We start from the raw sequence: 15,782 nt of genomic DNA, 5'->3' as shown, positions 1-15,782 counted from the left end.
TTGTGTTGATTTCAATTCAATTCAGGTTACTAAAAGAGATGATCAGTACTCGCCGCATGCTTGTAACATCTATCCGAAATTTAAAAGTAGAGAATATAGCTGTGCAGATAGCAAGAAAATAGCTGCTAAGTTTTTATATATCAACGGCCTCAAAAACAAATAAAAGAGAGACCTAAAAATTTTTGAAAATAACTTTTGTTTATTTTGTTATGTTACCAATTGATTCAACTTAATGTACTGTATAGCTGACTTCAAAAATTCTTTAATTAGGAAGTTATTATCTCAATTGATCAAAACTCCTCGCATTAAATTTAGCAAAAATCAAAATGGGAGGGAGGAGAGTCCTTTGACAGGCAGGTAAGTCATATCTGATCAAAAAACCATTCGCAAAAATTAAAGTGAGAGTGAACTCACATGCTTGCAACAAAAATTTTGACAAAAAATACATAGCATGTCCTGAATTACAATTCAAAGAAATTAACAAAATTTAAACCGGACTATCAACCTGCTTAACATATCAGCTTCTGATAGCCAACAAATCATATACCAATTCATTCTCGAAATTAAGCAAAACAGTACAAAAGAATATTTTTCTCGTTTTTAAATTCTTCTTTTAGAACAAAAGGATGTTAAATCTTTAGCCCGCATGCCGTCATCATAAACAAACCTCCTCGCTATGGGACTTTACAAGATAGACACTTATGAGAGAGACAAAAAGACAACAACTTTTTATTAATTTTCATTGAACATAGTGGCGTTAAAGTCATTGAAAAGCGCTACTAAAACCTAAACTCTTGAACAACTACCGCAATATCCGTCATTAGAAAGCATATATCAATTTTCATAAAAATGGCATCGTACAAATTTAACAACAATTGAAGCCAACAATCAATTATTCACGTAATCTTTTCGGTAAAAAATGGGCCGAATGCAAACACAACCAAACTATAAACTGGAAAACTTGGATAGATCCAGAGGCCTAATAAATAGGCCAAATAAAGGTGCAACTGAGAACTGCCGTGAAGGACACTGAGCAACAGAACAACAAAAATGAGAACAAAAACGGGCAAATTTCAAAAATTAACTCATATCGTTGTAAAAAACGGTTGACTTGAAAAAAATTAAGATTCAGTGAGACCTGTCGTTGGAGAGATTACGTGAGAAACAAATGCAAAATCCAAAAAACTCGAGCATATGTTTTTTAAAAATAAGTTTTAAAGTCAGTTAAATTGTCAGATTTGAATAGAAATTATCGAAGAGACTTAAATATGAGTAACTGAAGTGCCAATGGCTACTGTAATTACAAAAACAATACAAAAAATAAAAAGGAGCGAAAAACCTCAATCGATAGACGCAAAAAAGCCGCATGTGAGAGCAAATGAGCTCAATGGTTAGACTAAGTGAGAGTACAACAATAAAGCTACAAAGAGGCAAACGCACAAAAACACTATGTTTTGCTGAAAACAAGCAGCCTCTAAGTTGTGAAAAGTTCTAGTTGCCTTTTGAGGGGTTTAAAAAGCTAAGAACATATGTATCATTGTTAGAGACAGTTGTACAAAAAAAGAAAAAAATGGGAAAAATATCAGTTTGCACGCCATCTTTTCACTCCACTTGGAAAACAGTTTGAAAAACCATAGTTCGAAAATTAAAACTACTCGCTTTTTTGCTCCTTTTACTAATCGAACGCCACTGCTCATTTGACTTCCCACTGAAAACAAGAAGCGGGAAAAACTGATCAAAAGCGTAGCCAAAGACTCTGGACTCCACTCGAAGCCAGAAAGTAACTATACAGCAAATGCTTACTCATTTCAACAAAGAAATCCTGGTATTTCTGCATAAGTGCCAACACTAAATTAAGTATTTGCAGCACAAAGGAACATTTTTCTCCTCAACAAAAAGAAGAAAACTTGATAGACGGGACAAGAATAATGATGTATACTGGGAAAGATTAAAAAAAAAAACAAACCATTTTCAAAGCTGTTCAAATTTTGGGAAGATGCGACTTCAAAACAATCATGCAACCAACAAATAATTTAAGCAAACGCAACACGCCCATCCATAGAGATAATTTTGGGGTGAAAAGAAGAAGAAGTTCTTCTTCTTTTCACCCCAATTATTATAACCCAACCTTTTTAGCGCCGTATCAATTAACATCTTGATCATTTGACCCCTCTATCATTTCACTCCTCTCATTTCATCCCGCCAATAAGCAGTTACAATGAAAGCATTTATGTCATAATCAAGCGGATAAACTGATCCCTAGTTCGGTTGTTTTAAATTAAGTCCAATGGGCCACTGAGGCATGACCATGGCCCGCAAGGCCAAGTGCTTATTGTACTAATTCAATTGTCCTAAAATTATAAAGGATTAAAATCGGGCTGAAATGTTAGGGGGGTTGAATGATAGTGGGATTAAATGCTAGGGGGTTGAATAAATCTGGGTGAATTCAAAGGGTTTTAAAATTAGGGGTCAAAAAGAAGGACAGCGTTGTTGTTGCCATAGAAAATTTATCAAAGTCCGAATTGAAGACGAGAAAGTGACCAATTATGAAAAGGCAACAGATCATCAATTCTCTTTGCGACAACGGTTTCATAACAAACTTCACACTACGTTTTGGTATATAATCTTTTCTGCCACTATTTTCTAGCCACACTTCATTTCACAGTGGCTCATTAATTAAAAAAGAGCGCAGGAAAAAGATACTCGCATCTAAAGCAATTTCAGTATTGTTTTTACAGTTTTTATCGTAACTAAAAATCTAGCACAATTTCTATTCAACACTCTTTGCGAAATGAAAAATCCCAAAGTCACAACAATTCTTATGAATAGATTCTCAAATAATTTTACTGTTAATTCAGTGACCCAACAAACACTCGACACAATTAAAGAACAGAAAGGCAAACCTCAAAACTACTAATTTTGCTAATTTTACTAATATTGCTACAAAAAATTTTTGCTACGCTGAGGGAGTCTGCCCTTGGTAGCAACACCCATGGAGAATTCCTAAATCAACAAAAGAATAAAAAAAAATTGCAAAATGTACAAGAGCAGAAACAGTGGTCACAAAAAGCTAAACAACAATAAGCGAAAATTTCACATTACTTAATTTCAAATTAATATCATTTTAAAAGATCATGTTTTGCAATAACAACTCTATTATAATTCCAATAAAATGAAAACAACATGTTCACTCAAACAAAATTGATCATGAAGAGCAAATTAACCATGAAGCCTCGAATAAAGACAATCGATACTAAGTTAATAATTTTGCAAGAAAATTCTTATTTAAGACGCTTAACTTTTAATTCAGCTACAATAAAGGCAATGAAGCAATACAAAGGGTCAAAATTGGTAAAACATTCTAAAAATCCACCGAACAGTAGAAAACAAACTCTTTAGTGAAAGACCGTTTTCAATTATCTAAAAGTTAAATTCTTATCAGAACGATCTAAACATTTTATATTTAGTCTGCAGTAACCTTACTGCACAAAAATTTATTAACACGAAAAAACCGCAGGCGGACAAACGATTTGCTCGTTTAGCAAAAAATTTTCCAAACTATTATCAAAAGAATCCCTCTTTTCTCGACTTTCTGATTTTGTTCAAACAAATTTATTTACACAAGCTTGCTGTTTATTTGGGCTCTCGCGTTAAAAAACAAACAACGCCCTTTCGAGTCGTAAAAACAGATCGTTCTAACTCCTCTTCTAGTATTGAAAAAGGGAGCGCCATTGTAATTCAAACATTGAATTATAATTATAGCGGACAGATGTCCGGAAAATAGCAGCCAAAAACATCGAAAGCTATGCCATTTTGGGTTCAAAAACTTCAAAAAGTGACCCCCTAACGTTGTAGTCAGGCCTTTTCAGCAAATTCAGAGCACCTCAACAACCACAAACGCTGGCTTCGGGCCTCCAATGCAACTTGTTGCCCCCAAGGCCTTACCTTTTCATATCATTTTGAAAGCCTAAAAATATAAAAAATGTGAACAAATCGTACAATAGAACTGAGCACCAAAACAATCGAAATTCTTGTATTGTAAAGAAACGGCAATAATACAATCCAATTCTTGGATTTTAGAAAAATGGCGAGCGCCTAAATTAAAAACAGTTGTTTATTAACATAGCCGGCAGATTGCCGGAATAGCTGCGAAAGAATAGACCTGCGTGCCATATAATAGAGATAGAAACAGATACAGATCTAAATTGAAAAAAAAAATAGACGCCGCTCAAAAAACTAGGTAAAAAACATTCAGCAATAAATTAATAAAGCTTGTTAAAATTCATTCCGCAGACGCCTCTTATTAGGGACCTTTACTGCACAAATGAGTTCCTCTGACCTTAAACAAATTCAAACTAAACTTAAGTTTTAAAGTGCAAAAGTCATTTTATTTAGTGAGGTAAGTAACGTATGATCAAAATCTAATCACGCAAACAACTCAAAAACTTTTGCTAAAGCGAGTGAGAAATGACGTCACGCGCGCAAATGCCGTTAGTGAGGAGAAGAAGTCATTCAGAAAATTTGACTTTTTCAGCTTTGCTGTGTGAACAAATGTAAAACGAAAAAGGAGCGTCAGACGACGAAACAAAGACATTTAGCAGGACAAGTACTGTCGAACAATTCAAAGCATTTTCATGGACTAAACAAACATCTAGACCTAAAAGGGATTATGAGCGAATTGGAAAAACCATTTTAAAAAAATCAGATATAAAAATAAAAAACCAGAAAATCATTGTCAAAATGTCGCATGTCAAGAAAAAAATCAATAACGAGAAATGGAATTTTGGTTCATACAAAAAACTACGTCCAGATGGAACTATGAATGGATTGGGAAAGACATTTAGAAAAAAATCCGATCCAAAAAATTGAAAAAACAGTAAAAATCAAAGTGAAATTGCCGCATGTGAACAAAATATCGCTATCGAGAAAGCGAATTTCTGTTCAAAGGCCGTTTTCTCGCTACTTTCACGCCGCAAAATTTCACGCCGCAAAACTACTCGCTTTTTCGCTCCACTTCCTGTTTCGGCGTGACCAAAATCACTACTCCAATTTGACTTCAAATATCATGAAAATGTGTGGACAGATCTTAAAAAAGACAGCGCCCCATTACAATTCAAATTCTTTGAATTGTAAAAACATAGCTGGCAGATTGCCAGAAAATAGCCGCAATAGATTCGTAGATCGGCAGTCTTAAAAAAAACAGTAAAAAAAAACAGACCAAAAAAATTTGTCTTTTCATTGAAGGCTGATCTGGTATATTTTGATTAAAAATCTGTATAAGTTATTGCTGCCTCTATTAGCTGATCTCAAATAACCTTCATTTGGAGTGGCACACATCCATTTGACCTTATCTCTTTGAATTAAAGTAAACAAAAGTCAATTTCAAAGTGAGGAAGTCATTTTTGAGAGTGAGGTAAGTCAAGTGTGACCAAAAATTTAATCACGCGAATGAACAAAAAAACTTGCTCCACTAAGAGCGAAAAATGACGTCACGCATGCAATTCAGTTGAAATTGCATGAACGAATGAACAAAAAGTGGCTGTGACGTCATATGGTCGTAACAAAAATCATGACGAAATAAAAAACATAGCCGGAAGAATTCCGGAAACGACTCGAAGCGTAAAAACTTGACAAAAACCCTAATTGCAGCTGAAACCATTACCTTTTTTAATATACCATGAACTCATTACCCCCCCCCCCCGTTTTGATCTAAAAATTGGTGAAATTTAAACCACTGTCACCAAGACAAACAAAATGCCGCAAAAATATTTATTATTGAAAACGTTTGGTAAGGACAAGTGCAAAATAATTAGGATAGTCAAAACACTGATAGTCTCAAAAAGCTGACAGGGCGATCAACTGCCCTCAAATAATTCATGATTCTAATCTCAAAAAGATCGCTAAAGCAAACGGCAGATAATAATAACTTAGAAACTAATATAAATTTTTCAAAAAATAATGCTCAAAGTTAAGAATCAGAAAACTACTACAGTTAGATTTCTCATCACTGCAATTAAGAAAAAAACAACATATACTTTTTCTTCTTATATATATGCTAGACAACAGCCTTTCAAACTAATTCAAAAATTAAAATAATCATAGAAAGGGAACCGAGAAATATTTAAAGGCAAAAAAATGTTTAAGAACAATACCAAGGTCGGAAAAAAATACAAAAAGGTAATAAGTAGCAATTCTGGAAAAGGCTTTCTAGTAAACTCTTAGTACTGCCTTATGTTGAATGAAATCAATTGCAACCCAAAGAAATGACGAAAATCTAGGAAAAAGCCGAAATCATTCAATTTGTTAATAACTGAAAAAATCAATAAAACCAGTATAAATGTAGGTGCCTGGACAGGGCTAGAATGTTACCGTAACAAAGACTAATTCTTGATTTTTGAAAGTTCAAATCAAATTTTCTAGGAAACTCTTAGTACTGCCTTATGTTGAATGAAATCAATTGCAACCCAAAGAAATGACGAAAATCTAAGAAAAAGCCGAAATCATTCAATTTGTTAATAACTGAAAAAATCACTAAAACCAGTATAAATGTAGGTGCCTGGACAGAGCTAGAATGATACCGTAACAAAGACTAATTCTTGAGTTTTGAAAGTTCAAATCAAATTTTAAAAGTTTTGAAAGTTTAAAAATCAAATTTAAAAAAAACAAGAAAAACTAACACCATTTCATTTTTCAGCATTCGAGACATAGAATATACAACGATACATCCCAGACAAAAATCTGTCCTCCTGAACAGATCAAAAAAAGAAAAAGCAGAAATCAAACATACGAAACATTGAAACATTTTGCAAAAAAAGGTAAAAAAAATTTTAGGACTGCATTTATAAAAAAAATTTGACTAATTTTCAAAAATTTAACGCTAAAAAATTATTGACGTTTTTATTGAAACGAAATTAAAGCCCCTCATGTTGCACAAAAAGAATATTTCTAGTAATAAAAACCAAAATACAGACAAAAAACTGAGAAAAATAGGAAAAAAACTACCAAAATCGGATTAGTATATGTACAATTTTATAAAACAAAATTACATCGAGGTAAAAAGAGGCATCCAGTATATGGATTGTCAACGGGAAGTTGTCATATTAACTGATTTTTGACAAAAAGACGGCTAAAAGATCCAAAAATGAAGAAAATAATAGGAAAAAAGCCAAAAATTAATTAAAAAATCAAGAAATTTATGCCAATTTTGAACTTGAAACGCGTTTTCAGGCTCTGCAAAACACTGTGCTATTAATTTCCAAGGTTTACATTTCAATATAGTATCGAATAAACTTTATTTCTACAAAAAACCAAATTAAAAGCAAAAAAATTGGGCCACTTAGATGAAAAAAACGGCTAAAAACGGTTATCTATATGTGCCATTCAGTCAAAAACTACTTTTCAAAGTCAAAAAGTCATTCACTAAACGCAGCGCATGATCAAAAAACTTCTCTCGCTCAGAAAAAATTAGTTCACACGGCAATTTTTCTCACTTTCGTGGTTAGGTCAAAACAGCGTCTGAACGAATAGTACTTCCGGTAAAAAAAAAAAAAAACCTTAAGAAAACCAATACTTCTCTTCGAGTCGTAAAAAAACCAAGAGAAGGCCAATAATAGCCCCAGCTATCGCTGTGCGGCTATTAAAAAACCAAGAGCACCGCAATATAGCTTCGCTCAGCTTACAGCTTCGCAGCTATAAAAAACAGGTTAGGAATAATAGGCTCCGCTCAGCTCAGCAACGCAATCGACTAATGTTAGACGAACTGCTCTCAAACGACTGCCGCGTTTCTGTCGATGGGTTTGGTGGTTGTGGTGATGGTGGTGGGGGGTATGCAAGTCCAAAACTCCAAGAATAGACCTTCTGACCATGAACTCAAGTCTCACCACTTTCAATGAAGCTCATACTTGGACCAGCATACTACTAGAGATGTAGTTCTCTCAGTCACACTTTGTAAGAGTAATTAATTAAAAAGAGAATCTGAATTCTATTCAAGCAATTTACATCAATCTACATATTTACAATGAACATTGCATAATTGCGCAGAGCCATAATAAAAGCAGAACAATTATAGAGTAAAAGATCATGAAAAATAGCCAAGACTAGCTGTAAGAAGAGAACGAGGGCGAGGATGAGTTATGTTCTAACAAGCACATTCGTTCACTCAATTTACGCATAGTTTCTTTACTCTCTTGAATCATAAGTCTCGCTTTTTCATTTGTCATTGTAGATTCACATGTGATATCTTTCTCTCGAGGTACTCTTTCATGTTGGATGGGTTTCTGGTGTCGACTAGACCCACCTTCACGTCTCGCATTGCCACCCTTTCGTGAGTGCGAGGACTCTTTTGCGACATCACAACTGGCTGGTTCTCCTTCGTCGCAAACACTGTTTTCACGGCTTGACCAGATTGGCAATAGATCATCACCGCCTCTTTCAGTCCTGTGCAAAAGAAAAGTGCTAAACATAGCTGGCAGATTGCCAGAAAATAGCCGCAATAGATTCGTAGATCGGCAGTCTAAAAAAACAGTAAAAGAGACAGACCAAAAAAATTCGTCTTTTCATTGAAGGATGATCTGTTATATTTTGATTAAAAATCTGTAAAGTTATTGCTGCCTCTATTAGCTGATCTCAAATAACCTTCATTTAGAGTGACACACATCCATTTGACCTTATCTCTTTGAATTAAAGTGAATAAAAGTCAATTTCAAAGTGAGGAAGTCATTGTTGAGAGTGAGGTAAGTCAAGTGTGACCAAAAATTTAATCACGCACATGAACAAAAAACTCGCTCCACTAAGAGCGAAAAATGACGTCACACATGTAATTCAGCTGAAATTGCATGAACGAATGAACAAAAAGTGGCTGTGACGTCATATGGTCGTAACAAAAATCATGACGACGAAATAAAAAAAAACCAAGAGAAGGCCAATAATAGCCCCAGCTATCGCTGTGCGGCTATTAAACATAACCGACTAACGTCGGGCGTATTGCTCTCAAACGACCGGCGAGCCGTTGCCTTCGGTAGTATCCAGCTGTTGCATAGGGATTGGGGGGTTGTGAGCGGAGTGGGGGGGGGGGGGGGTTAAACGACGGGGGAGGCGGGGGGTTAGTCAAGCGATGTGTGGGGGTTGAGGGAGGGAGGGAGGGGGTCAAACTTTTAAGAATAAGAACCACCCCCTCACACTCTGAAATTGTCTAGGCGTAAGAGAGCTGCTCGGCCACTTAATACCCTCCGAGCACTAAGTGTTTATCCCGTTTTTAGGACAAAAAGTCAAATTGGTCAGACGAAAAATCGGTCAAGCAAAAAAAATTCAAAAAAGACCACATGAATTATATAATACAACAAACTTCATTTGAGAGCAATTAATCATGCTTTCTTTAAGTGTGAATCAAAGTCGCCAAAGGAAGCTGAAACTCTTATCGTCTATTCTCAATGTTCGAAGTTATCACAAGAGCTGTTTCTGTCCCTGTAAAAACAGCACCTCAAAAAATTTCATTCTTTCACTAAACAAACCAGTAAATAAAACATGTTTGGCTGCTGCTTTGCGGATGCAAATAAAAATTCGAGCACTTACATTAGATATAAGTTTAATTCAAATCACAAGTTAACCCTCTCTGATTGTTCAAACACACTAATTCGAATCAAAGGTGAAAAAATTAAACACTTCGGCGTACCTGAGAGTTAGAGGAGAATGCTGTCTGCTGGCATTAAACGCTGGCTGTAGATAGCTCTCATTGTGTGCTGAGTTCTGAGGATCTCTCGTGAATGAATTGTTATTCAACGTCACGTCGATAAGGTGTTTTTCGAGCTCTTTACACCGGCTGTTCAACTGAGAATACTTGTGCTCTATGTTGGTTCTGTCCTGCCTTTCGGCAATTGCCAAATTCTCGTATTTTCTAAATAATGATTTTCGTGCTCAAAAAGCATTTACTTTTAATACGTATGTCCTGACTCGGGTCTACGCTAAACCCAATGCATTCAAAAACATTCCCGACAGATTGTCGGAAAAAAGTTTTAAAAAACCAGTCCCGGTAAGCTACCATTGCACATTATCTGACTTGCACAGGCACGCAAGGCCAATTGTGCAGAGATCAATAGTGCAAAGACTGATTTCGATATCTGATTTTAAATAAGTTGGGGTATTATCGCCTCAAAAATTTAACTTTGAACTGATAAAACTAGGGAACTTCTTTTGAGGCCAAGTATAAAATTTTGGTTTCTTTTTTATTGGGATGAGAAAGCAACCCCATAAACATCAGCCTATAATGCGATTCTTCAATGCCAGAAAATGAAATGCACTTAACTTTTAAAATGCGCGGTTCATATGTTTACTAGACTCTGCAGAAGTCAGTTCCCAACTTTAGCTATAATCTCAACTCTTACGCGGTTCTCGATTCATGTCTTCTGTAGCTTCTGAAGAAAGAGGGACAATGACATTGAAGATAAGCAAAAAGTCAATTTCGAGTGTTATCATCACTTGATTCAGAGTTATATTAGAACATAGTTAAAAAGCATAGAACATAGCCAGCAGATTGCCGGAAAATAGCCACCATTGACGCGCTTGATGTACATCGGGATTGATACAGAAAAACAAACAAGATAGATAATTTTTTCTCTTTTTTCAATGTCAAAAGGATTCTAATTTGGCGTGCAATTTCAGTTAGATTCCAAAGCTATGCTTAATTCAATTTCTAAACTGAAAGCTAATAAACTTAACACCACTTTCAGTTAGCAAACACTCTAATGAAATTTGATAACCAATGACTTAATGACCGGGCTTTATCGGTTTATCCCGATTCTTTTGATTCTGCTCTATTGACTTTGACTGTAATCACTACATTGCGTAATTTAATGTGTGAAATAACTTAAAATCCATTCAGTTGAAACAGTTGAGTAAGGTAAATCAGAAGTCAAGCGTGAAAATTGTGACTCATGTAAAATGAACAACGTGATCAAAAGGTAAAGCGAATTTAAAAAGGAGAGCTCCTAAATAATAGCCGCTGAGAGGCTTACGGCGGTTATTAATAAACAACCGATTAGAGTCGGTCGAACTGCAAACCACCGGCGATCGGTTAACAGATTAGGGGACCTAAAGCGTTGTGGAAGAGGGGTTGAATTCAGAGGGTTGAACGATGGGAGAGGCGCCTCCATATTTCCAGGCAGGGGATGATAGACAAAGGTGGTCAAACTTCAGAATAAGAACCATGTGGCATATTTGGTAGCATTCGGTAAAAATCAAGAGCGGGAAAAATTTTCTCCCAAAAAATCAGTTCTCATTCCACTTTAAAAGCAAATTGAAAGAGTTCACGCTTTGAAACAACTCGCTTTTTTGCTAACATTAAAATTCCAGCGGTAAAAAAATTACCACTATAATTTGACATCTCATCTGCAAGAAGCAGTTGAAGAGTGAGCAGATCTTAAACATAGCTGGCACATTGCCAGAGCTCAGTAGATAGCCCCAATAGCTTCGTAGATCTACAGTCTCAAAAAGATTTAAAAAGCAGACAAAAACAACTTTTTATTAAATGCTGAGAAGCTATAAATTGATTAATCTTTTGAACCTGTTGCTGCTTCTAACAGCTGCTCTCAAATAACCTTCAATTAAAGTACCACAAACTCACTTGGCCATATCTTTTTGAATTAAAGACAAGTTAATTTCAGAGTGAGGAAGTCATTTTTGAGAGTGAGGTAGTTCACGTGTGACCAAAAACTTACACAAAAAACTCTACTAAATAAGACTGAAAATTGACGTCACGCATGCAATTCAAATAAAATTGCATGAAAAAAACATACCAGGCAAAATGCCGGAAAATAGCCGCCGTTGATTCCCATAACCAAGATTGGGATTGAATGAAGCAAAAAATTAATGAAAAAAAAAAAGATTTTTGTACACAAACAATTTTAAAAGGCAAACTATTTTGATGCCATTTTTGAAGCTGAACATACTCCTGTTTTGTAGTGAGACGACAAAGGGGCTAGTATCACTACCAATACGCATTGGAGATGGTAACTAAGAACAAAGTACGGGGGCTTTATGGGTTCATCCTATTTCTATTTCTGATTCCATTTTTTGGTAATGAATCTGTTAATTTTGGATTGCTTCTAAACACTTTTAGCAGAATGAGAGAAGAGTAAAACTAGCCAAGAGAAGTCAAAAAGACTTCAGGCAAAATGTTGAAAAAGCTTAACTAAAGTAAAGCGAAAAAATATTTATTCGACGAAGTAAAAAAACAGCAGGACAAGTCCTGACGTACAATTCAAAGAATTTTCATTCACCAAACAAAAAACTAGACCCGACAGAGGGAATTGGGAAACCATTTCTAAAAAAAATCAGATTGAAAACATAACCGGCAGATTGCCGGAAAATAGCCGCGAAAGACGCTTGTGGCCTTCCATGAATTGAAATAACTAAAGATACAAGATAGGCAGATTGACCAAAAGTCCTTTAGTAGACAACCAGATTTTTTGGGTGAAATACGTAACGAAAAACGAGCTTTTTCAAAATAGATTTTCGGAATCAAAAACTCAAGACTAATACTCAAGAATTAGGGCATATAAGTTTGGCACTACTTAGATGCACACTATTGATCTTTAACTAGTAAATGTTCATAAAATAAAGTTACATAAGTAAGTTCAGAAGTCATTTTTTTGAGTGAGGAAAGTCAAGCAATCGACCTAAAAGCAGAAATGACGTCACGCAGACAAATTTTAACTGCAAGGCAGTAGAAGTCAGTGAAGTCATTGAAAAAGTCAAGGTAAGACGAAACAAAAATCTGTTAAACGAAGTAAAAAACATAGCAGGACAAGTCCTGACGTACAATTCAAAGAATTTTAATTGACTAAATAAAAAACTAGACCTAGAATGGACAATGAGTGAATTGGGAAAACCATTTCTAAAAAAAATCAGACGAAAAAAACAAAACAAAAAACAGAAAATCAATGTCAAAATGCTGCTAGGGAGAACAAAAAACCACTAGTGAGATATGTAATTTTGATTCTAACAAAAAAACTATGTCCAGAGTGAGCTGTGAATGGATTGGGAAAACTATTTAGAAAAAAATCCGATCCAAAAAATCGAAAAAACAGTAAAAATCAGAGTGAAATTGCCGCATGTGAACAAAAAACCACTACCGAGAAACCGAATTTTTGTTCAAACAATGTTTTCTCACTCTACTTTAAAATTAGAGCGAAAAAAATTCACGCCGCAAAACCACTTGCTTTTTCGCTCCATTTCCTGTTTCGGCGTGACCAAAATCACTACTCCAATTTGACTTCAAAAATCATGAAAATGTGTGAACAGATCTTAAAAAAAAGACAGCGCCCCGCCACAATTCAAATTCTTTGAATAGTAAAAAAAAATAGGAGCGCTATAATAGCCGGCTGAGAAGCTAAGGCGGCTATTAACGAACAAAAAGCAGATTTGAAGTGATTGTGACGTCATATGGTCATAACAAAAATCTTGACAAAATAAAGAAGAGGGCCCCAGCTATTGCTTTGCGGCTATTCATAACAAATTAATAGCGGTTAAAACTCAATTGTTTCTCTAGGCCCCTTAAGCTTGAAAAACAGTCCGTAAAAAACTTACTTGGCTAATGAGGCACTTTCTTCGTTGAGATGAGATAGGGATTTCAACTGTCCTTCAAGTTGGCTGATTTGAGTTGAGAAAACTGACACTGACTTGACTTGCTCCAAGTTCTGCTTCATGTAATGTTTCTTCTCTTTCTCACAAGCTGACAACTGTTCACTTAGCATTTTCACCCTTTCATTCAAGTCTGTGATTACTTCCTTCTGCCTCTGTGAATTGTCCAAGGACATTTTGATAGTGCGGGTCTGGTCTCTCTGTTTGGACAGGTCATCATGCAACTCCTCCATTCTGGCCTTCAATTCAACAACAAGCTGGGCACTTTCATTCGCCCTAGTGACAGCCTCGTCTCTGCTTTTCTTCATCTCAGTATGATCTCTTTTCATTTTGCTTATCACTAGTTCTCGCTCTCTTGTTTGCTGTCTGTGGATAACTTCTAATTTCTCTTCGTAGTTCCGCACAGTCTCTTCTTCTTTGCGTCTTGCCATTTCAGCACTTTCCAGCCTGATAAAAAAACTTTTACAAACACGATTTGAGAGCCACATCAGACTCTTCAAAATCGTACCCCAAATCGGAACTTCTCACACCCCTCATTTATAAACCAACATTTTTCCATTAGCAGTCCGTTTTTTTTGCAAATTATTGCACTAGAAAATCAGATTTAACCAACATATTTTTGTAATTTTGTTGTTTTCTTCATGGGGCGTTCAAAATTACAAGCCACCAACTAAAAATGAAAATATTTTTTTATGAAGGCACTTCATAAATTTGCCAGACGACTTATGCAGTTTGTTGACATTTACCTGACAAGACAAATATAAGCAGATTTTTGTAAACAGATAATGATGATAGAAGTCTCAGTAATTAACCTGGTTTTGACTAAAAATACCTAAATTCCAAAATTTGAACTTCGAAAATCAAAATTTTTCTGTCGCCGCAATACCGCAAAAGTCAGCAGATATTTCAAAGCCCATACGATCATTATTATACAGCTCAACATGAATCAAACAGACCTCTTCTTTTCGATATCATTGATGAGGGCAAGTTTTGTAGTCATCTGAGTAGAAGTGCTGTCCAGGGAAATCTTCAGATTGTGATTCTCCTCTCGCAGTCTCTCAACATCCATCGTCAACTCTTCCTTAATTGCTCTCATTTCTCTCACATCATCTGAATAAAAAACGTCTCTATATGAAAACTATATGATAGACAGGTGATAGAACCAAAATATTTTTCCGAAACTTTTCTATAGTTTTATATTTATAACTGAAAAACGTTGAAAAATCTATGCGTTGTTGTTTAATAACCAACAAGACTCATCATGACAACATTGAGATGATTAGAACTATGTTGAACGCAATTCATAAGATAGAGAACCGTTTCTAGAAACAACACAAGCTTTCAGATTGTCGAATATCCTCTAAAGAATTATCAAAAACATTTTTCCGTTTGCTCTGATCGTCAATGTTTAGTTTCCCTATAGTAACATTGTGTAAAACAAGACAATCGGTGACGTGTGTTCCAACAAGTAATATGCTTATCAATTGATAAGAAATTGAAAATTTTGTACAAGTTTAACAAAGACGCAAATCTACTAATACGATTTGTACCATTATTTAACAAAAAGACAATTTTGTACAAGTTTAACAAAGATGAACAAACATCCTGACAACGACATAGAAAATAGCAGGACAAGTCTTATATTACGATTTAAAAACCAAATAAAATGACCTGAATATGAACACTTCTCCAGCAAAAGAAAATTTTGTCAGTCAAAAGCAAATGATTGAAATCCGCAAAAAATAACAAACCTAAAACCGTACACCATACAACAACCGCGCTGAAATCAATCAGAGACAAAATAAAAAGGCGCAAAAACAAAATTGGCAAGAATCAGATTCTTTTCGAAAGTAATTGGCGTCAAGAACAACACAAAAATTAAAAAAAAAAAGAAACCATTAGCTACAACATAGCTTACATTTAAAGGTAACAAAATCTTATTTATTAGCTCAAAAAGCACACCAAGTAAAGACAAGATTCGAAAACATTTCAAACAATTGGTATTTAGGTCATCAAAACAATAGCTGAAAACTAAATTCAATGACGCCTCACTAGGGTGACAGTAGGAACCGTTATTATAGAGATTAAGCGCCAAGACCACAAGAAAAGCAACAAAACGGGCACAACTCAGAAATCCACCACTAATT

The 15,782-nt window shown here is 35.2% G+C and overlaps 1 protein-coding gene across 2 annotated transcripts in view; it reads right to left on the bottom strand.

Annotated features, from left to right (window-relative positions):
* Positions 1-7,961: 7,961 nt before the first annotated feature.
* Positions 7,962-15,782, bottom strand: part of LOC142334689 (uncharacterized) — a 293,593-nt gene continuing 285,772 nt past the window's right edge. For both annotated transcript variants that reach the window (XM_075382926.1, XM_075382935.1), the window contains 4 exons: positions 14,592-14,745; positions 13,582-14,082; positions 9,671-9,892; positions 7,962-8,436 (listed from right to left, as the gene is read on the bottom strand). In XM_075382926.1, the coding sequence (XP_075239041.1) occupies positions 8,097-8,436; positions 9,671-9,892; positions 13,582-14,082; positions 14,592-14,745 (1,217 nt within the window). In that variant the 3' untranslated portion in view covers positions 7,962-8,096. The remainder of the gene's footprint in view (positions 8,437-9,670; positions 9,893-13,581; positions 14,083-14,591; positions 14,746-15,782) is intronic.

Source organism: Convolutriloba macropyga, chromosome 1 (assembly GCF_964194025.1).
Source record: "Convolutriloba macropyga chromosome 1, txConMacr16.3, whole genome shotgun sequence".
Classification (NCBI taxonomy): Eukaryota; Metazoa; Xenacoelomorpha; order Acoela; family Convolutidae; genus Convolutriloba; species Convolutriloba macropyga.
Note: the sequence above shows the minus strand (reverse complement) of the source record. Positions and strands in the feature narration are given on the sequence as shown.